A 22729-nucleotide genomic window follows, 5' to 3' on the forward strand; every position below is an offset into this window, starting at 1 on the left:
TTTGGATGCACCTTTTCTGTTTGTGACGAGACCACGAGGAATGATTGTGATCATGATGCTGTCTAGTATAGCTGAGATGTCTATAGAGACTTTGCTCCCGGCCGATCTGGGGATTTCAAAAGTCTAGCACTTCATTGGGACTGTAGTAGTATATAGACTGCCGTCTTCTATAGCTGCCGCGTAAGGGACATCACGAACGTGGCAGGCCCGATCACGGCATCCACCTGAACCACGGGTGCCGACCAGGCAAGGTTATATGAAAAACTCCGATCGAAAAGCGCAGTTGGATCGTCGCACGCCATCTTGTGCGTGGCGTGTTTGCGCTTCACTCCCGACGCCATCCGAAACGACCACGTACGAAGTGATTGAGGTCTGGAAGATGTGCCAGCCTTACTCGACCTGCCGCTGTATCTTTTGCAGTCAACCCGGCGGTGCCCGTTCGTCCGGGGCAAGATTGATCGGATCGGCTCGAGATCGCCCGCGATCGCCAATCGGAAGGGCGCATTGCCCGATGAATCCCCGTTAAGAATGCCGAGACATTCGACCCCGCAGCGTGACCGCGGCTGTCCAAAGCTCTCCTTCGCGAGTGCGACGAGACGCTGACTCTCCCGGGGGGTTGCCAATCTGAACGCGATCACGATAGGGAGAAAGGAACCTGTGCCCTTGCTAACCAACGCGGAGTGTTCCGACCTGCCATCACTCACGCGCATCATGAAGACCGGTGCTCTTCTGGGACTCCTGGCCTTCGGGGTAGCAGTGAACGCTGCGCCTCCAAAGCGTCGCAATGCCGCCCACTCCTCATCTGCGATCAGCAATTTGAAGAGCAAGATCAAGAACGTGGTCATCCTGGAGATGGAGAACCGCTCGGTGGATAACTTGCTCGGCGGACAGACGCTCAAGGGCCTCGAGAATCCCATCAATAACGGTCCCTACTGCAACCCGTACGACCTCTACGATGCTTCTCGCGGCACGGTATGCAGCAAAGGCAAGGACTACGACTCCATCTTGGATGACCCCGATCATTCCGTCACGGGCAACAACATCGAGTTCTATGGCAGTTTTACCCCGGACAATGTCGCCATTGCTAGCGGCCAGCTCACACCTAAACAAAAGGGCTTCGTGCACGAGCAGCTGCGTAGCCACGGTGACGATGCCAACAAGACGGAGCTGGCCACCCAGGTGCTCAACTACTATCTTGAGTCGGAGGTGCCCGTCATGACTGCCCTGGTCCAGAACTATCTGACCTTCAACCACTGGCACTCGGACTTTCCGGGGGTAAGTTGTGTTCCCCACAACGCTGGACTAAAGACAGAACTGAATGCCTCCCAGCCGACCAACCCGAACCGCGCCTACGTCCTCTCCGGCACCTCGGCCGGCCACGGCATCAACGATGATTCGTTCAATTCGGACGTGCATGGGCTCACGCAGCGATCGATCTTCCAGCAGTTGTCCGAGACTAACCACACCTGGAAGAACTACTATACTGACACTAGCATGATCGATGCCTACTTTTTCGACTGGACCTTTGCCAGCGGCAACGCCGATCTGGCTCAGCCCATGTCAAGCTTCTACGCAGACGCCGCTGCCGGCACTCTGCCAGAGTTCAGCTTCGTCGACCCCTCCTGCTGCGGCCAGGGCACCAACTCCATGCACCCGACGGGCCTGATCTCCGAAGGAGAGCTGTTTATCAAGAACGTCTACGACGCCCTCCGGGCCAGTCCTCAGTGGAACGAGACCCTGCTCATTCTCACCTTTGACGAGACCGGCGGCTTCCACGACCACGTCCCGCCGCCGCTGGCCGTCCGCCCCGACAACCTGACCTACACCGAGACGGCGCCCAACGGTGAGCCGTACACGTTCACGTTCGACCGTCTCGGCGGCCGCATCCCAACCCTGCTCATCTCCCCGTGGGTGGCCAAGGCCCAGGTCGAGCAGGAGGGCACCACTGCCGACGGGCAGACGGTCTCGTACTCGGGCTCGTCGATCCTGCGCACCCTGGGCTACCTGTGGGATTTCGAACCGTTCACGCCGCGCGTGCAGCTGGCCGCCTCCTTCGAGCATCTCATCCAGAGCAAGCCACGCACAGATACCCCGGTGACTTTGCCCGTGCCCAAGGCATTCAGACTGAAGACGTAAGTAGGCCCTTTTTCTGTCCCCCATTCCCATCCCCTGATAATAGATTTTTCTAATTGATTGAGGATACAGTGATAGGCCGAACGACATGAAGGTGTTGTCATCGCTGTGGGGATATATGGGCGATGTGATGGAATGGGTCCTTTGAAAGATAGTCAGCATCGTATAATGTCAATACCTCGCATAGCCAACTGTCAATAAATGCCAACGGTATTATGAATAGCCAGAGACAGCTGCTGTCTACCCATATCTGCGCTTCTGCCCTCGCACCATGGTCGCACAGCATCTGCATCAGCCCGACACGGCGGATAGTTAACGTGAGGCAAAAGCCACGACACGTCATGCGAGGACTTGGCCACATGTGGAGTTGCAACCGCAGCTTCGGGGGAGCCACGGCATTCCTCGGGCTGTCGACCACCGGTAACCCGTGTGTAGATTTGGTTTTGACCCAGGTTTCCGCCGCAGTTCTTTCAGTTCGAAGGGACCCCACGAGGCGACGAATAGAAAGCCTTGGACTGGGGCGGGTTGGTTCTCCGCGGGGCCCTGACGTCATCGAGCACGGCCTGGGATGACATTGTCGACGAGTATACTCTGCAGTATTGAGAGCGCGACGCAGTCCAGCAGCCACGGAGAGAGCATGCGCATGCAGCGTAATGAGTGTCGCGTTTCAAGTAGCCGCCTGGCATCTGCAGACCCATGGGCGTAGGACCCCAGCCCGCGAGGGGTTCCGTGGATGCGAGACGGGAGAGAACCAGTCGCCGAGGGTAAACACTCTCAGCCACTACACACCGGTGTTTTGCCCTCGGCGCACCCGGGTCAAGCGTGCGAAACACACCTCCGACGCGCTGGCGATGGGCGTCTGCAATCGGTGACGGGGGCTGAGGACGGAGCCTCACGTGGCTTTGTTCAGTTGGGGATTTATTCGCCTGCGACTCGCCTCTTTCTTTCTTTCATCTATCATCGATCATCGATCATCTTCCATCTTTCATCTACCAACCCTCCTCGTCGCCTCGATTCTACTCGCCTCGCCTTCATCAATCTTGCCACCTTCCATTTCCTGTCTTTGCCACCCTGCTTTCCTGCTTTCCTGGTCTTGTCCCGCCTTGTTGCCAGCGACTTTGCCTTTCCCCGTTGCCTGCCTGATCTACAGCGACCCGCGGGGTCTGAGGAGGCTCCGCTCGGCCTGCACTGCTCTCGCTCTCCGATTCCTCCGCGCGCATCCTTTCAGCGCCTTCGATTTTCTTCTGGAAAGGCTCGCCTCCAATCGGATGCGCGAGGCCGCCCGTATTTGCGGCGACATCATACGCTAGTCGATCACAGCCTCTGCAGCGCGACCCCACCTGCCTGCGCCCCCTCCAATTCCCTGCATTTCCTGCGGCGTCTTGCGTCTGACCCGTTTTCTGGCCCCTCCCATTCCTGTCATCTTATCTTCCCCTCCATCACTTTCTCACCCTCACACCCACGCATCTACTCTTACCCTCCCCGTCTCTCATCAGGGTACCATGTCGTACGTCTATCGAGAGCGTGAGCGTGACCGCGACTGGGACGACCGTCCCGTCACGATCAAGCGTTACGTCATTCCATCCGAAGACCGAGAGGACCGACGAGACTTCATGATGAGCCGCGATGACCCTTACTCCGGAGACCGGGAGCTCGTCATCCGCCGCAAGACGGACCGTGAGGAGCCCATGTCCATCCAGCGGTATGAGCGGGAGATTGACTACGACCCGCCGGTTCGCCGTTACGAGCGGGACTATGAAAGAGATCACTACGACAGTGAGTACCTTGGACCCTCCTCCACCTTCCACCACCATCGCTTCTCCAGTTCCCTGGATACACTAGAAAGACCACTGCGGCGGGATCCACCTGTCATTATGCTCGATCAGTCAGTAATTGTTCGTCCAGCCCGGAATGCCTACGCCAGCCCCCGCGAGTCCGAGTATGAGATGATCCGCCGCTCGGATGCCGAGGAAGATCCCTACTACTACCACCGTCGTCGTCGCGTCCGCGAGCTAAGCCCCGGAGACTCCATTTCTCAGATTAGTCGTCGCCGCAGCGATCGTGACCAGGACTACAGCAGCGATGATAGCATGGTCTACATCCGCAAGGAGACCCGAGACTACGATGGCGAGCATCCTCACCATAAGCGTCACCTTGCAGAAGGTGCTCTTGTGGGCGTTGGCGCGGCTGAGCTGCTCCGCAGCCACCGCAAGCGTGATGGCGAAGAAGTAAGCCATGGCATGAGCCACGCTATGAAGACTGCCGGCGCCGGCGCGCTCGGCGCCGTGGCCGTCAATGCTGCCGGACACGTCCGTGACTACTACCGCAGCAAGAGCCGAAGCCGACACCGCTCGCACTCCTTTGATGACGACCGTTCCCACCGCTACAGTCATCACAGCCGCGGCCGTCGCAGCCGCAGCCGCAGCCGCTCGCACTCGCACTCGCGGTCCAAGACGCTGATGGAGCTTGGCCTTGGTGCCGTGGCTGTTGCCGCCGGTGTGGCCGCTATGCAGAAGAAGAAGAACAATGACGAACGCCGGAGCCGCTCGCGCACTCGTTCCCGCTCGCGTGCCCGGGGTCTCAGCACCTCCCGCTCCGAGAAGGACGATGCTCGCAGCCAGTCTCAGCGTCGAAAGCATATGGCAGGTGCCGGTCTTGCTGGAGCCGCTGTGGCTGGTCTGGTCGAGCATCAAATCAACCGCTCTCGGTCTCGTAAGGGTGAGCGCTCTCACAGCCGCATTAGGAAAGCGCTTCCTGTCGTCGCCGCCGGTCTGGGTACCGCTGCTGCTACTGGATTCTATGAGAAGAAGAAAGCAGAGAAGGACGACAAAGAGACCGTGAGCCGTGAGCGCCGCCGGTCCCGGTCCCGAAGCCGCGGCCCAAGCGATATGTATCCCGATCCCGCTCGCGACTCGGCTGGCTTAATCGAGTATGGCCACGATCCCGTCACCGGTAGTATTCCTGCTGATCACTACTACGGCGCGCCCGCCAGTCCGAACACTGCTTACTATTCGGACGGTGCTGAGTATGGTCGGCGCCGCAGCCGCAGCCGCAGCCGGAGCCGTGGCGCTCGGTACAGCGGCAGCTCTTCAGGCTCAGACCGTGAAGGCCGTCGCAACCGCAGTAGCAAGAAGCACCGCAGTCGTTCGCGAGAGATTGCGGAAGCTGCCCTAGGGGCTACTGGCCTGGGCTATGCCGCGCACAAGTACGCGCAGCACCGGGATCGCAAGAAGGCCGAGAAGGAACACTCCAGATCTCGTAAGTTTGATACTGCTCTTTCTCATATTTCGCCCAATGAAAATAAACGTACTCACACGTCAATTAGGATATGAGGACGATGCTCACCGTGATCCTTATGAGGAGGCCTATGACCCTGAGCCGTATCCGGCCTCTCCTCATGCCCCGCCTGCGCAGCCCGCGGACAACTACTATCCCAACACCAACTACTTTCCGCCGCCGCCGGGCTCCACCCCTAACCTGAATACCACGCCCAACCCTTACAACCCAGGCGACTACCCTCCGCCCCCGGGTGCAGCACCCCCACCCCAGCCCTACAGCTATGGGGGCGCAGGACCGGGACCTGAGACCTACGCGCCCCGGCCGCGGAGGGCCGATGAGAATGTGAGTGCAGCAGAAAGCTCCATCCTAGCTACTGATCAGTACCACAAGCCGGATGGTGCGTTCATTTGAACCGGTCTTGGACTGCAATCCAGATAAGAGACGCTGACGCTGTCATCTTCAGGTCTAGGCATCTACGCCCAACCACCCCAGCAAACAACGTCCGTACCGGGATCTGGCAGCCAACCAGCGCATTCTAAATCCGTTGCCTTTGACCTAGGTTCGGATCCTTCGCATCGAATGCGTCCGGATCCTGGCTACGAGACTGACGACAGCGATTCTACAATTGACTCACATGGACATCGGTCCCATCGCGACCGCCACCACCGTCGACGCTCTTCTGTGCTCTACTCGGATAAGCCTCATTCCCATTCAGACAAGGACCGCACCAGCTCTGCGGCTCGCCCACAGCATTCCTCTGCACAGTCTCAGGACGCGTATAAAGTCCCTGAATCTGAATCAGACTCGACCATTGACCTGCCCGATCGATTCGACACCCACGGTCGTCTCCTCCCCGAAAAGGACCCGGCTGCCGAAAAATTCGAGGATTTCATGAAAAAGTTCACTCGAGTTTTGATCTAATTCGGTCAGACCACACGGGGCCTCGGCACCCAAGTGGTTCGACTGCCCTGCCTGTGATAGCGGAAACTCGATTCGACTTGTTTTGGATGACGAGGTGCCTTCCTTCTCTTGCGTTGTTCGGGCGGCCCATTCCGTTTTCGCACCTGTATTTGACATGCCTTCATGCCCCCCCGATATGTTTCTCCTTTGATCCTGTGATATGACTTTTTATTCTCTTCGCACCGTTATCCCCGTCCCTATCTTTCTCTATCTTCCCTTGGTACATTATTTCCCTCTGGTTTTGGTCATGACTTGATACCTGCACTTTATGATAATGATTCGCGTTATGATGATGATTCATGACTGTATTTCCCTCAGATATTCCAATGCTTTCTCGTGTATTGCTTTCTCCCGTAGCTTGTGATCGCTGGCTGTAGAGACTCGTTATCCGGTGTAGGTCACAACTCGGCTATTTGGGTAATACCTAGCCCTGTGGGAAGAAATACCAATGTCACATTTACTATCGTCGAGCGGTGTGAAATCGCCCCAAGATACAACTAAGCACGCGTGAGCTGCGTAACTAAATATAGTTAGCCACATTCTATCCACGTCATTTGGGCCCGCGGGACCCGGAGGAGATTTATTTCTAAACCACTCACTCTGATCGGTCGACGCTGCACTGCCTGTATTCCTCTGAGAGAGGGCACCTGGGACCGGCAGGCACATCCGCCTATAAATACAAACAATAGACCTTTACCAAAAAATGCTCTATTGTAGAAACCCACTAAGCCATGCGCAGTACTTTTGCTGATATTGATGATGCAGACCCGATTCTCCCACGGTTAACCGGCTAGCTGTTTAGCCACTGACAACTTGGAATTTCCAACGTTGCATATACAAGACGCCCCCCCCCCACTTTCAACTATCGGGCTTCGCTAGGTCTCCCCGCTCCCAGCATCCTATAAGACGCTCTTCAATGGCAAGCGATCACCTTCACTCAGTCGCATACAACCAACCACCCGAGCCTTTGGCCCAGCCGTAACAACTCGCGAAACCCCAACGAGTGAAAACCTCCACCCAGCCTTGACAAGAACAAAATGGACATCGTCCACGGCAAAGCCCTCGACTTCGTCCCCCCGCCACTCAAGCACCGCGGCGACGGCCTCGCCTTCCGCAGCCTATTCCACGGCGACGACGGCACGCCGGAGAACTACTACCTCTCGCTCGTGCGCCAAGGCGCCTTCTACTCGCCGCTCCACAAGCACAACTTCGACCAGTTCCGGTACGCCGTGCGCAACGCCGTCTCCATCGCGCCGGACATGCTGCTGCGCGAAGGCGAGCTGTGCTACCACCCGGAAGCCGTGCCGTACGGCCCGCAGCACGACGAGGGCGGCGACCGCGACGTGCTCGTGCTGCAGTTCGGCGGCACGAGCGGGCAGGGGTACCTCTCGTTCGACGCGCTGGCCACTGCGCAGGCCGCGTTGAAGGCGAGGGGCCGCTTCGAGGGCGGCAGGTACTTCGCCGACGGCGACGCGGAGGGCAAGGATGGCTTCGAGGCGCTGTGGGAGTACTATCACCACCGGCCGTTGGTGTATGCGGAGCCGCGGTTCGATAAGCCGGTGATCGTCAAGCCGAAGGCGTTTGCGTGGACGCCGTGTCCGGGTGCAGGCGAGGGGGTGTTCAAGAAGACGCTGGGCGTGTTCACGGAGAGGGAGACGTGTGTGCAGCTGGTCAAGGTCGTTGCGGGGAGGAGGTGGCTTGTCGCGGCGCGGGATGCGACGCAGCTGCTGTATGTGCTCGAGGGGAAGGGTGTGGCGACGACGTCGATGGGGGATGGAGCTGCGACGCCTTTTGAAGATGAGGCTTGTATTCGGTTGACGCGGGAGTCGGATGGGGTTGCTCTGGAAGCCAGCGCTGATATCGAAATCATGCACTTTGTTCTTCCTGCATTGTCTTAGGAATAGGTCGAATTGTGATTCGATGTAATAGAGCTACTGCAGTGTCGCATTGGCCATTGCCACATCAGTGCCGACCAGCTCGGCTGTACAGATCCCAGCATCGTCGCTAGGTTTCTGTGGTATTCCGCAGAGACGCTTCCGTCATCAACTGATCGCCGGACAACAGGGTCTAGGAACAGCTGTTATGACATAGATGTAGGATAATGACCAACAAGGGGCAACACTTAGAGCGCATCGATTCATTATAGAAAGTACAGTGCTCAGAAATGTCGGCAAGCGTACGCCTGCGGCCACTCCGGCGAAGGTTCGATACCCTTGAATGCGGGAAAGAACATGCGTAGTAAAGAAGTCCTGTTTCTGGGATTTGGAGGAGTGGCGGCTATCAACATTCCAATATAGTCATCGCTCTTGCGAAGAGTCATGTCTCGCGTGAAGTCACTCAATGACTGTGGGAAGCGGTGACAGCAGATCTGGAAAGCGGCAGCATGGCCACCAAGATGAGAACCAGTGCCACCATCCTAATGGGAGGTTTGTCTAGAACATTCAATGCCAGTAGTGTGTCATCCAGTGTAGATTCACCCAAAGTGGTCCCGCAGGAAGCTGAATGTAATGGCAAGGAATATGATCCCATTGTATGCGCCGTATGTTGCCGGGTCTGCTATTTCTGTCACGATTATTGAAATTATGCTGGAGATTCCTGCGCTGTCGATTCCTGGAAGGCACAACAGGCAGGACTGGAGGACAGTCAGAAAGTGGCCATCATTCATTATAGAGGGAAGAAACAAGTGACTCACAGCGAAATTGGTATCTTGGCTCCTTTAAACCCACGCGAGAAGGCAAGAAGAGCACTACCGCTCCGATGACCATCAGCTTGCGACCGAGGGAATTGCTGACTGGCACAAGGGCAGAGGAAAATGTGCAGATAGAACTTCTAGCAGTGTGGATTAGCCTTTTCACACTTCGAGGTTGCAACGGAAATACACACCCTGTTGGGAGCAGTCCCGGTCGCTGCCCTGCCAGCGCTGGGGGCTGCGAGATCCCTTATTTTTTAATACACGTGGACATTCTTTTTCTGTACGTCTGGGGAACTCATGAAGAGGAGCACACGGTGCGGTGGAAACAAGTCACACTGCCATCTGAAAGAGAGGGAGACAGAGAGAGCACAGGCTATCTACATGACGAGGAGGACGGTCTGCAAGCCTGAGACAGCTGCCACCAACTTAAGAAGACGAGAGTGGAATGCAGCGCATGTACGGGAACCGTTTGACTCCCAGCATTTCTGAGTTTAATTGCATGGGAAGAAGTAAATGCCGGCCTGAAGGCATAATTTGCATTAAATTTGAACGTGCATCCGGGATCCACGATAGCAATCCGATTGCATCTGGCCTTGTCAAAGTAGCTATTGCTGCTATGTATCGTCCCCATCATCGTTCAATTATGATCATGCCTGGTGACTATAGTGTGGTTTCACGATGTAACTCGGATGCCTAGATAGACACTGTTGATCGACACAGTAGTATCCTGGCACTCTCATCGGACCTCCGCCCCCAAAATATGTTTGAGTCGATGAAAATCATAATTTTCCCTCGGCAAAATTGATATATGAATTAGGTCATAGTTATGGTAAAGGTAACTATTCTATCCCGGTAAACGAACGCCTGGGGGGGGGGGGATATTGCTGTGTAATCTACGTATGCTATTTGTGTCCTGTATTGAAGGATCTGCAGGAGAAAAGCCACTGGAAATCTGTTGGATTCTTTCTTTTATTTGATTTATTTGATTTTTTCTTTTTGCATCATCTTAAACCCACATGGTTGACACGCCCAATGCCGACGCTCCACAATCATCTATGGATCCATGGATTAATTTCAGATCTGCAGAGCTAGTCCTATCTAGGTATGCGAGGTGCTCTGCCAATCACCGCGTGAGGATGCTCGTCGTTGGGTCAATGCTAAACAATGCCTCAACAGCATGGACAGGGCGTAGCAATATATTAGTTCTTTGGGGGCGTCGGTCATATCCGTCAGAGCGGACTCGTGGAAGCTAAGGGGGCCAAATATTAAATGCTAAATGGTTCTCTGCGTCACGGATATAGCCGATCAGGAGTATTTGTGATTCCTGAGATGCCCAAGTGGGTCTACGGTATTCAGATGCCTTTCCCGACGGTATTCAAGTCCGGGGAGGAGGTTACAGATCGGACGGCCCCTCCGAAAATCCTCCCTTCCAAATAAGTAAATCAAACGATCTCGAGTCGGCCCCTTTAAGATTTTCCGATCCCTTTAAAAGTCATAAACGACTTTGAACGTCGAAGTACTTTTAAACCAGCGCAAAACTAGTTTAAGCAGAATTAAAAAAATTTACTACAACATAGGATAAAACTAAGGCTGATAATCTAAGATATAGATATATTATAGCCCCCGCATGAGGTGTCTTTTCTCCGCATTACAGCCGAGGCTCGCAACCTTGGAAGGAGTTTCGAGACCATAAATCTGCATATCGATCCCACCGGGAACTCCGTAAGTGTGGATCCGAGACGATCGTGGATTAGCCAGGCGTATCCAATAAACACCGGGTATATATAGTTGATTCCCCCCCCCCCCCCCAAACACTCCTGCGACCAAAGGATTGCGATCTTCAGCTTTGGAAATTACTTCGTGGCTAATTCGACGCAATGGACTTTCCCTTTCATATCACCGAGCACGTTATCGACGCGCAGTATATTCGAGATAACGCTCGTGCTACGGCCACCCCAGAGGCCCCATTAAAGCTGTGTATCAAAAAGTATTCCCCTATCAATAATCTAAACCCTCAGCCAGGGGATGTAATATTCATCGCCACCTGTGGCGCCTCAATCCCCAAGGCATGTCCGTGTTGTCCCACAATGCGAGCCCACCAGTAACCGAGACGAGGAAGTATATGAGCCTCTATGGGAAGAGCTCTTTGCTCGATCCAAGCAAGATGGCTTTCGTATCTGCGCAATCTGGGTAGCCGACGCCGTGAACCAATGTGCTAGTGGCATTCTCAACGAACAGCACCTCGGAACCGCCAGTCAGTGCGGAAAGGAGTAAACCTAAGAGGCCCCGATAGAAGACTGACACGATTCAGGCACTTGGACTGATTATAGCCGCGACATTCTCCACATGGTATCTTAGTTCCGCGCTGAGATGCCCCGGCTCATAATGGGTATCGGTCATAGCGCGGGTGCAGGAGCACTGTCAGTTCTTGATATTATCATGGGCAGCATACAGAGGCAGCGAAGATTACTGAAACGGGGTTTGGAGGGAGTGGTGGAGTGGGTGCTGGTCTTGTCCGGCATGTTTTTATCGATCAGGGTACTCATACAGTTCAGTTCGAGAAGATCGGGGCAACTGCAGAGGCGATGGGGCCGTGGATAGGGCGTAGTGTGCAGGGCTGGAAGCAGGATCAGACTCAGTTAGTGCAGGAATGGAGAGCTCTTCCGACGGAGAAGCTGACCTTTCCTCCGGAGTGGGTTAACATAGTAGAAAGTGCCATAGCAAAGCTATAGATGCGCCCACATGAAAGGGGCAAAGGGATGAATTTGGAAATGGGAAATGGCCCTAATGCGCAGTACCTTGCAGCACATCTCATGTAAAGATACTACTGTATTGTATTCATGGACGGTCATTTGTTGATTGGCCAGACAGTGCGGTAAAATACCTGAATTGCTCCGAAATGATTTTGACCGTAAGCCTCAATCATCCGTAGATTCTTTCCAAGGTTACTCATAAAGTTGCCTTATTTGAAGCATTATGGATAAGGGTGATCATGGCGGGCTTTGACGAGATCTAGTCAGACCTTGACAGCTTTATCCGAATCGAATTAACAATGACATCCAGCGCTAATGAGTCAAATATATACAAAGTAGTGACAGCTAAGTGGCAACAAAATATGGAACAACGAAGGTACCTAAACATTCACCGAAACGCCAATCCCAGAGCCTCCAGTCAGTCCGTTGATACGTTGGTAGACACCCAGCACATGCTCAACCTATATCGTAGCCGCATTCGATAAGTTGCCTTCCGTCGCTCTGTAGACCGGCGCGGTATCCTCGTCTTGAAACTTTCTGTAGTCCACCATTCGGTAGGTATTATTTTTGCGGGGATCAAACCAATAGTTCCACTGGATTTCACGAAGTCGAGCAGCTTGATCGCAGCCTCTTTCCTCCAGATAGATGAAAACATCCTGGGCCCAAAGGAACCGGTCCCAGTCCTTGGCGTGTGTGTATACATGTGAGGACTGGGCTGCAAAGACTAACCCATAGGTGGTGCCCCATGAGCCCATCCCCTCTTGGGCACAGTACGCAAGACCTCGAGCGGCCTTGGCGACGTAAAACGTGGCAAGGGAGAGTGATTGGTCTTCAATAGGAGATTGGCCATCTGGTATATCAACCCTGGCATGAGTCTCACAATGTTGAATCAAAGGATAGACCCACGACAATGATAACCAAAAGGATATATGTAGGATGGCATCATTTGGGGAGGAGAAGCAATAAGCTGGACCGAATAATTCATCCGTAGAAGGGAATCCGTTGAACTCGCCTGGGGCGTAAGTAGGAGGCTCTCCATCAATGTTTTGATCAAATGAACTATAAAAGTTCAAGTGGTCTTTTTCAAGTGCTAAACAATCGTCCAGTAGAGATTGATAAGCAATATGGTCTGCTCCAGACTCATCAAGACGGCTCACAGCGGAGGCAATACGCGACGTCTCTGCAAAAAGTGTGATCCATCTAAACAGTGGGCCATCTTCAATAGGCTCCTTGAGCCATGCGATTGTCTCCTCTGACAGATGCATAAACCCAGAGAGTATCTAGAACCATGATTAGTATATCGTCCTATTCTAGACACATCAGAAGTATTTCCTTACCACTTTTAATTTTTGGTGATTTCCATATATAGCAGTCAGTATTGGATTGGAAAGCATTTTCGGGCGATAGTATCGCATAATCGCGCCCAGTCCGTCTATATGCGCGAACCATCCATTGATGCTGTGTGGGCAATGATAAGTCTAGGGCGATGTGAGTTGAAAATTCAATAGCTTCAATAGCTTCAATAGCTTCAATAGCTTCAAGAAACAAGGCTTCGTACCTGAAGTTGCTGGAAAATGGCACATGTATAGACAATGTCATTGGAGTAGGCCTTGCGACTAATCGCATTTGACATATATGCAATAGCATAGTTATATAGTTGAATCCCGTACTGCAAGACCGGTTCGTCGTGGTAGATCTTGCCCAGGAAGATGCATGACAAGGCGGCGCAGGCATTATCAAGTATCACGCTTTTCTGAGGGAGTGCGAAGATGTCTGAGATCACACCTCGCGACACCTGCGTTATATCAATGTTACACGTGCTTCCGATCTGGCGAGGGCAGCAGTCCCTGAGATAGGAAGAAATAACTTGGTTACGCATCATCGTGCTCGAGCTGATAGTCGGGGGTAAGCTGGAGGTCTGTGATTTAGCCCACAGCCGTGGTCGACTGAAATATTGCAGCATGAGGAAATCTTCGAAGCTGAGCTCCTCAACGCGACCACAGGAGATTGGGGACGAGTGATCGGTCTCAGCAGACGTAGCTCTCTTCGCCCTCTTCTCCTTGGACCGTTTGATAGTATGGTCAGTCTGGTCTCGGAAGACGAGCTCCCATTCATCTCGGTACCCAGGGCAGTCTTCATGCGCACGAATGCACTGTCCACAATGGGGAAGCCGCTGGTCGCACTGTATATCAGGATGCAGTTAGCATTGACCGATTAGGTACAAGCCAAAACAGCACTTACGCGGCGCTTAGCGGCTCGACACTTCGCGCAGCTTCTCGAGATTCTTCCGCGAGCCATAGCTAGTAGGACGTAGACCGATGGGAAAAGCGTGCGAACTTTCAAACAGGATGCACTTGTTCGATGCTCTAGACTTGCACCCGAGTCAACACGAGGGGAGCTTAATGCATTTAAACAATAAGGATCTGTAAGTTTCGTCGTTGATCGACAGCCCCCCCCCCCCCCCCCCCAACGGCCCCCACCGTCGGCACACTGATGTGCCCCCCAATTATTCCCAGAGGGTCAACAAGATGCGAGCTAGACGCTACCAGAACTTTAAGGAGGATGACGCATATACCTTGCGCCTTCCACGTGTACGGGCGCACTGGTTGACTGTATTAAGTTGGATCAAAGCTTCGCCTCGAGCCGACGGGTCTCCACCCGCACGCAGTAATCTGCCCCGGCTTCTCGCGATGATCGCCACAGGTATTATTTAGCGCCATTCCAAATCGAAGTTATTCCCGCGTTCGGTTTAGCAGCGAGTGGATCCACCAGGCGGAAATAAAGTTGTCCAACTGTAATGCTCCCGACACGCGAGCGCTCAGGGGCAGACCATGGAACTGCATGAGAAATCATTTCCCATGGTCCGGGCACTTGTCCAGAAGCGTTGAACTATAATCAGGGGGGCCAATCATTTAGCATAAACCAGCCCAGCACGAAGATCTACTTTTCCTCCCCGACATTCCTCCCCCGAGCGTCTCTCCTCCCCGAAGGAATGGCGGGTTGTCCCGTCCGCACTAAACCCAGTTCGGCCATCCCCTTCTACTGTTACAGACATTTCTGGTCACTCCCACTGTTAGGCTTTTCTGCGTTTGGCGCTGAATTCTCGGCCCGTTTATGCTCGTAGGCGGCGTTTCAGATCCTAAAAAGCCGGGCCAACCTCAGCTGAGTGCCCGGTGTCGCGCCCGGCATTTTTTGAAATGCGGCCTAGCGCCTCCTACTATATACTTTATCTCCCGCTCCACAACCTTTCGTATATATTGCCTGTTTTGAACATCTGTGTATTGATTTTGGTAATTGGCCGTGTCAATCACACCTAGCTAAGTCACTATGTCTATGGATTTGCCCTGCTAAGTGCTCTGCTGGCCGACGAAATATATCCTAGTATTTGATCACCCACTGATTCCTTCCTCTCGGTTCCTCGAGAAGCGGAGAACAACGATAGACCGCGTTCATATCATTTTGTGTGCGGGTCACCCGATTGGCTCCTCGTGGACTTGGAATTTGTTGAGGGTGGAGTTGTAAAGACGACATGCATAAATAGCGCCGGATACCCAGGAACGGCGGCGGGCTGTTTGATCGACCAAGGTATCAGCCCCATTGAATCCTGAAGGGCACCTGTGCCTAATATGAACGTGGGAAGTACCCATGCGCAAGGCGATCAAGCGGGTTATACTAACTCGGTAATTGGGTAGAGCTGGCCCTTCTATTGGAGAACTATGCCGAGGTGGCTCCTGATCCAAGAGCCGTGACCGTAGGGGCAGCTGAAGGGATTTATGCTCTGCGCACGTGGTTTCGCCAAAATAGCCCGCTTATAGTATATCACTCGAAGAAGAAACGGTCTTAGAGAAGGGGAGAATAATACATGGACATCGCCAGAACTAACCACATTAACGCTAGGTAGGTTGAGACTCCGCTAAGTAATACCATCCATGTACCAGGTAGTTAGTTTCACCCTCCTTCTTAGTTGACGTCGATGAAAGCATATGGGCTTTGGGGCTGCTGTGCATCCGCAGAAGGATAGTCAATAGCGTCCTTCTTCTCCCCATAAATGTAAATCAGAGAATCGCCACAATTCTCTGGAACGCCGTAACTGAGATTGATTGTCACCGCGGGGCTTGCGCCCCATTCTGGATTTCTCTTGGTTGCATCGTCGCTCGGCCCAGTACCAGTGCCATAAACATTGACAACAGTACGCCTGAATGGAAACCCTCCATCCAAAAACGATGTTGGTTGCTTTTGCTCAATGACAAAGCTGACCATTTTCTGTTTATTTTTCAGGACAGGCCATCCCAGAAGCGGAATTCCCGTCACTTGTAGGAGTTGCTCGAGCTCAGGGACCAGCCTTTGGCGTGCGGCATATCCGACTGGGACATTGCCTCTGACCTGCCCTCTTCCAGTGCGAACACCAAAACAATCAACTTGAACACCCACAGTATGGAGTTGATAGTTCTCCAATTCCAGATCTTGCACTTTTTGGTTCCAGTAGCGAAGTGTATCTTTCAAGCTCTGGAGGCACCCATTCGTCCACACAGCATCGTAAGCTTCCTGGTTCAAGCCATCGCGTACGCTCGTTTCAGCAAACTTCGATTCTTCAATGACACAAAGCCAAGCGCCAACGTTGGTCTCAACAGCAACAGCGAAATCTCCATATGATTCGGCGATCAAACGTTGCGGAGAGTGCCCCCAACTGAGTACATCGTAAGCCCAAGGTTTCGTGTTGGAGCCGGTAAGGATCTCATCCGCCTCCCTCATTCGGGTTGCTACTGTATCAGTTGTAAGGGCATAGAGCGCGGTATCTTTGTAGTTTCTCTTCTCATCATTGTTCTCCAAAGGGATTGAGGAACATGTTATTCCAGAGAACAAGATGCAGAGGAAGAGTGGGCGTGAGATAGACCATGGAGATCTCATATTTATACCCCGCCGGTAGAATAACCGAAGAGGTTTGGATGGAGAGGTTTCGACGGAGACGGCTTGGATGATGAGGTTTGGACGAAGAGGGTGGAGTTGCTCGACCTGGAGGCTAGAATAAGGACAGGGAATATAAGGAGAGAGAAAGAGGGATCTCCTAGGTAGAGACTTTTCATCTTACGAAGCAGCTATAGGCATACCACCTAATTTATCTAGCTTAGAGGGACTCCATTCCTCGTACTCTAATACATATTTACATTCAAGACCATGACGCCCCTCAGTCAAGTGGTTCTAGGTACCGGTCTAAGGTCTACCTGGTCGGATCGAGCGGGTCGAGCGGATTGCCCGATCCCGTTTAGCGAGCCTGGGCAGGGAAATATCACTGTTCATACTAGTCTATACGCGATGTTCACGAAGGAATAGGGGCTAGCAGGAGGGTTGACAGCGATGGAGGAATAGGCAACCTAGACTCAAGGCAAAAGTCTAGTGTTTAAAATCCCAACACCATGTTCCAAGTCCTTCGCCCTTTAGATTCCCACCAACCTCTTTTCAAACCCCCTACCGAAGGGAGGAGAAAATGTCTAAGATATTTCACAGCTCTGCTCGTAGTCATTCGTTCTCTGCTAGTTCTTTGGCAGAGCTTCGCTCTAGGCTCCGACTACAGCATCTCCCGGGCTAGAAGAAGAAACCTTCTTTTCCCCCATCCTTTGAGAGTCTCAATCGTATTGTGTTTGTGTACTGCAATTTCGGCGCAAAATATTCCCAATCTAGAGAAAATCACTCATACCGTGTCAGAATATCACGCTATATCACTCGCCTTTCTCCGAGAAGGATTTCCGTCTCAGTTGCCCCGTCCAAGAAATCTAGGCGGCGGTGGGCCAAGAAGATGCATCATTTCGGCGAGATGGGCGCAGCTCCGGTATGTCTGGATCCGGACCACTAGTCAGGGATTTGCGTTTTTAGGGGTTCCAGGTCATTAAGGTTTCGTTGAGCTTGATTACTATGCATCCGACTATATCCGTGGCTTGCATTATCACCTCTGTTGATGGATAGATATTCAGGAAATGCATCGACAAGAGTGGTAGGAGAGGGCGTGGTCTTTTATAGATGGAGGGCAGCAGGTCGGGGGTGGTAAAAGCGGTGCAATAGGAGCCATTTCTGGCGCCCCGCTCACCGTGTCAACGACGTAGGTAATACCCAGAAAGAGCAGCTCCTTTAGAAAACAAGGTTGGAAGGTCCCTTTGTAGCCTACCGACCTGGCCGCTTGAGAATCTCAAATCGCTGAAAGCCTGACATTAAATCGCACGCGTCGTATGGCATCTGCATTCTCTTCTTCCTTTTATCGTCGGCATGCCCAATAATGCCTGCGACCCTACCTAGACTCTTCCCCGTCCTTGACTGCACCCAAAGCATACCATAAGCTGATTGATGCCTTAGAGGCGAAAACTTTCAAGGTTCACTGTCCTGCCCTGCCAACGAACAACGGCCAACAACCCCCAAACCCTTCCTTCGATGCCGATATACAGACCATCCACGAAGCCGTACAGCCTCTGGTCGACGCCGGCCAAGAGGTCATCATGTTGATGCATTCATGCGGCATCCCCGGACCAACGGTATTAGAATCTTTACCCCCAAGGACCAACAGGCGAGGAACCTACCCGGTGGGTTGGTCAGTCTCATCTAAACAGCTGGATCCATGCCCACGCCAGACGATTCGAACAGTGGTGGCAAGGCGTCAACCTCCCCGGAAGAAGTTTGCTCGTGAATTCAGCAGCGACAACAGCACTGGGTTTCCCATAGACCCCATCTGGCTCCTGTATCACGACTTGGCACCCGAAAGTCAAGAGTAGGTTAGGGTGTTGAAATGGGGCAATTCTGCGATTTGACCGGGCAGACAACCTACGCTGCATGGAAAGACGTATCCACGCTCTATATTCGATCGTTGAAGGATCTTTGGCTACTGCCTGAGTTCCAGGACTTCTGCCTCCAGAACGCAGCCGATGGAGCAGCGCCTATCCGCATCGCTGTCCTCGGTTCCGGTCATTTGCCTGATGTCAATTTGGTGGCTGAGTTGGCCCAGATGACTTTTGAAGCTGCGATCGATGCACGTACTACCAACAATTTGACATATGGGGCACCAAGTTAATACACGATTTACATCAGTTTCATTGACTTGGACGAGAATTGGAATAAATTCATTAGAGTGGCTTCAGCCCAAAAGGAATGAGAGAGACTAAGATTCAGCCCCCTTCTTGCCAGAGAGCTCAAGGTACTGGCCGGCAACGTCAACAACCATGTCCTCATACGTCTCGAAAATAAACTTGAGATCAACCTCGGTCTGGTGAGCATTCCAATCGACGGGCACAGTTGGCTGATTTCCCTGCTTGAATATGCCGTCCGCAACAGCCTCGGGAAAGTGCTTCTTGACGGCTTCCCAAGCATCGTTGAAGTCGTGGACCTTCGTGACGCCGAAGTTCCCAGCAATGCCCTCTTTCAATCCTGCTAGATGTACTTTGGCGGCATCATCCACATGGGTGGCGCCTGCTAGCAAAGGCCTATCGGAAGACTGCCCAGTGATGGCTGCTAGAAGGATGCGATTGGTTCCACCCCAGAGCTCTTTGACATCTAGAGCTCTGTCATCCCGGCCGAAGACGAACCCGGGGAAGACATTCACAATGGTGAAGGAAGGCTTCTTCTCCTTGATGAATCTGTCGGTGAAGTTCAGCGCTGCGATCTTGCCGGCCCTGTATGCGGGGAGCATCGAGTCAAAAGGTCCCCGCAGGTCTGGCACTCTGGTCTCGGCCGTGATTTCCTGGCTTGGGTCGGGAGGGAAGGGTGTGTTTGCGAAGACCGAAGACGTGATGACAACCTTCTTCACCGATGGCTCCTTGAGTGCGGATACGAGGAGGGTGCTCACAGCCTTGATGTTTGGCTCGTAGATGCCGGTCTGCGGGTCCAGGAACGGCGAAGGGAGAGGTGAGGCAAGGTGGATGACGTAGGTAACGTCTTTGATAGCCTCGTCGTAAGCGCCGTCGCGGGTGATTTCAGGAACCTCAACAAATGAGAGCTTGTTTGCCTTGCCAGAAGCAGTTATCTTGGGGTGGGAGGCAAGTGTTTTGGCTTTCTCGGGGGAGCGGATAGCGGCTCGGACCGTGTATCCGGCCTGGAGGGCTCCGAGGAGGACTTTGAAGCCAATGAAGCCGGTCGCACCGGTGATGAGAAGGTCTGCGGAAGACATGGCAGATGGGTTCTGTGGGCAGTGGAAGGATTGGTTGGGGTGAAATGCAAGTATTGTTGTAAAGGGCAAGAAGACTACTGATCCTCGACGGTGGACTACATATATGTAGTAGACATCTTCGGCGTTGGGGGCGTCTGTGTCACAGTAGTATATCACACTGTCCCTATATTTATAAGCAGGATGCGTTTTTACTCTGCTGAAAACCCACTTATCAAGACGGCCCCCTTCACTGTCCTTCATAGCTGCTAGTATACTTTATTAGGACTAGCCTATATTTATGTAGTGTATTGATCCAGTTTGGGTAAAACCAGAGGAGGGTTAGCTCTATGACCAGTTAGATCGGGACCTAACCGCACATTTATTCCTAGGTCCAGATCTCACCCGCCCCGTAGAGGAAATAAGTCATAGCCAGATCGATTGTTCCTAGGAAGACTGGTACGGCGGAGCCTTGCGCTTTCCGGAGGATACGGTATATCATAGCGTCGTTGGATACCTCTTTCCAGAGTCGGTCGGTAGTTCCCTTTCCAACAACTGTATATCCATATCGTGCGCAAACAATCTTGAGAGGTGCCCCAGATGTCCATGTCAATGAAGGTGGTGCAAGGCGGATTTGCTTTGTTGGCTGATCAGGGCCAGAAATCACTAATTAGCATCTGAAGTAGGCGCGGACCAGTGCCCTGGTCTCTGTGTGCACGCAGAACTACGTAAATAATGCTTCGGGCCCAAGCTTTGATTTTAGCATTTTTCGATCAACTCTACAAGAGCAGTTTCCGCAGCTAATATTACACTTGTGGGGTAGAAATAGGAGAAAGCGGGACTAATAATCGGGGCGATCCACGCCTCCCCGCTCGGAAAGAAGTGCTCCACCAGAGCCATCGCTTGCTCTTGTAGCCGCATCCGAATTCTATATTTGCTGCAGTTTGTCTCTGCATATGGACTTGCTACTAGAAAACCAGGAAACAATGCATATTGCGAGACTCCTAGGAGCATTCTACATGGCCGTTCCCAAGGAAGGTTGTTTTGGGCGGTTCATATTACTCGTTGACTTGCGTTGAATCTCTTAATTAACTTCCCAAAAGACGGGGATAGGGATTTTTAACAATCAAGCGCTTTACAGTACAGGGAAAGACTTCATTGCCAGAACTCAACCGTTGATAGCCCGATATTAGTAGACCTGCAAACTCATTCTAGTTCTGATGGCCCTCGTAGCCGTGGACGGTCTTCAGAAACATCCTTCTCAAATAAAGGATTGGAGTCTGGTTCGTGTTTTTTTGGGCCAAATAATGTCATCATCGGCCCCAGAAAGCTCGTACTCGCCTTGTATGGGACCTGCAAAGCCGGAAGCCCCATTGGCATCGAAGCTTTCATTCGAATTGTTCCCTCGGCCTTTTCGTCCACGAAGGATGAAAAAGCCGACCGCCAGTATGAGCAACAGACCCCCGAATGCAGCACCAATCCCTATGCCTGCTTTAGCACCAGTAGATAAGCCGGAGGATTGTTGATTGGAGGCTGGAGATGTAGTTGATTGTGTTGTGGTTGGGGATGGGTCGGAAGAAGCGAATGTAGCCGGAGCAGAGCTAAGGTCAGTGGATTTCCAGCGGAGCTGAACACCAAATCCATTCCAACCATCACTTCCTGACGTCATAGAGGCATGAGCAGTGGTTGTGACAAATGGAGTATTTGTGTGTGTATAGACATAACTCGCATTCGCGGTCATTTGGTAAGCGCAAGCCTCGACACTATGCCAGGATTGCCAGTTGCCCCCCCCCCGTCGGTCCGTGGCGTAAATGTCCAACTACTGGGTCTACAGATAGTCAGTCATGTAAGCAGACGTCGCAATCTTTTCCAACGCGGGCACTTACGTGTAGATGGGACAACATGTTCCTGTAGTTTCTCCCGGGCTTATGGTCGTTCCGCCCATCATCCACCCACTGGGACAGGCAATCCCAGGCGAATAGTACGTTGATGGAGATCAACCCGACGGAAGACAGTTTTTGGTGTCATCAGGGCCTAAATTTGCCCAGTATGAGTCGTGGCCCGACCAAGCGGATTTGAGAACCCATAAATCGAAACATGTTGAGGCCAGGGTAAAAGTCGTCGTGAGTGGAAGAGGCGACTCCGTAGGGATCTATCCACTCGAGGCCGCTATCTTGCCGCGAAAGAGGACACGAGAAGTGGGCCACGATCCTCCAAAGAATGGGATTCTCGGCTGTCCGGCGTCGGCGACATTTGAACAGGCGGAAGGTACTGCTGGGGAAAGGCAGTGAGCACATGGCAATTTGTGTTCTCTTTTCTGGCCGCAGCCAGTTGTGTCACTGCCATATGGGTCATTTCCCGTGGACCAGATCAAATAAATGCCTGGGGTCTGGGCTGGTCTACGCTTGCAGAGGAGAGCATCGGCGAACCACAGAGTCAGCGCACTCAATACGACGGGACATCGATGAGCGTTTTGCACGGGTTTTCTTCCTACCAATCTACCCCAAGTCATAGTTTCCTCTGTTTACCTTGCCCTTAACAGCATGTTGGCCACGATGCTGGCAATGGCGGAATTTTTTGGATATGCCACGAAATCAGGAATTCCCTAGAAGGATCTTCGAGTCTCCTCGCCTCCGTCCAGTACTACCTACTTCTTCTCCGTGCCATACAAATGGGCTATCCCTTGTATCACTGCCATGGCCGCTCTTCACTGGGATCGGATTTTATGGGAAATTATATTATTGAATTGCCCTGAGCCTATCGGCATTTGGACGCTTCGACTTTGCGCGC

At 52.8% G+C, this 22729-nt stretch overlaps 7 protein-coding genes across 7 annotated transcripts; 4 read left to right on the forward strand and 3 right to left on the reverse strand.

Moving 5' to 3' along the window:
* Positions 1-711: 711 nt before the first annotated feature.
* N7459_002038 (phosphoesterase superfamily protein) lies at positions 712-2136 on the forward strand (the record flags this gene model as incomplete). The annotated part of the gene is made up of 2 exons (XM_056941223.1): positions 712-1275; positions 1330-2136. The coding sequence occupies 2 exons, from the start codon at positions 712-714 to the stop codon at positions 2134-2136; spliced, it is 1371 nt and encodes a 456-aa protein (XP_056803078.1).
* Positions 2137-3635: 1499 nt separating this feature from the next.
* N7459_002039 (DUF3824 domain-containing protein) lies at positions 3636-6333 on the forward strand (the record flags this gene model as incomplete). The annotated part of the gene is made up of 3 exons (XM_056941224.1): positions 3636-5391; positions 5459-5809; positions 5876-6333. 3 exons carry the CDS (start codon positions 3636-3638, stop codon positions 6331-6333), a joined length of 2565 nt encoding a protein of 854 aa, XP_056803079.1.
* A 1076-nt stretch (positions 6334-7409) lies between these two features.
* N7459_002040 (uncharacterized protein) lies at positions 7410-8270 on the forward strand (the record flags this gene model as incomplete). The annotated part of the gene is made up of 1 exon (XM_056941225.1): positions 7410-8270. The coding sequence occupies one exon, from the start codon at positions 7410-7412 to the stop codon at positions 8268-8270; it is 861 nt and encodes a 286-aa protein (XP_056803080.1).
* Positions 8271-12278: 4008 nt separating this feature from the next.
* Positions 12279-14115, reverse strand: N7459_002041 (Zn(II)2Cys6 transcription factor domain-containing protein; the record flags this gene model as incomplete). The annotated part of the gene is made up of 3 exons (XM_056941226.1): positions 12279-13097; positions 13376-13999; positions 14059-14115. The coding sequence occupies 3 exons, from the start codon at positions 14113-14115 to the stop codon at positions 12279-12281; spliced, it is 1500 nt and encodes a 499-aa protein (XP_056803081.1).
* A 1662-nt stretch (positions 14116-15777) lies between these two features.
* N7459_002042 (uncharacterized protein) lies at positions 15778-16569 on the reverse strand (the record flags this gene model as incomplete). Its single annotated transcript, XM_056941227.1, has 1 exon — positions 15778-16569. One exon carries the CDS (start codon positions 16567-16569, stop codon positions 15778-15780), a length of 792 nt encoding a protein of 263 aa, XP_056803082.1.
* Positions 16570-18589: 2020 nt separating this feature from the next.
* On the forward strand, positions 18590-18871 carry N7459_002043 (uncharacterized protein; the record flags this gene model as incomplete). Its single annotated transcript, XM_056941228.1, has 1 exon — positions 18590-18871. The coding sequence occupies one exon, from the start codon at positions 18590-18592 to the stop codon at positions 18869-18871; it is 282 nt and encodes a 93-aa protein (XP_056803083.1).
* Positions 18872-18958: 87 nt separating this feature from the next.
* Positions 18959-19963, reverse strand: N7459_002044 (uncharacterized protein; the record flags this gene model as incomplete). Its single annotated transcript, XM_056941229.1, has 1 exon — positions 18959-19963. One exon carries the CDS (start codon positions 19961-19963, stop codon positions 18959-18961), a length of 1005 nt encoding a protein of 334 aa, XP_056803084.1.
* Between the last annotated feature and the right edge of the window lie 2766 nt (positions 19964-22729).

This window comes from Penicillium hispanicum (genome assembly GCF_028827665.1).
Source record: "Penicillium hispanicum strain IBT 35686 chromosome Unknown utg000002l_segment0_segment0, whole genome shotgun sequence".
Lineage (NCBI taxonomy): Eukaryota > Fungi > Ascomycota > Eurotiomycetes > Eurotiales > Aspergillaceae > Penicillium > Penicillium hispanicum.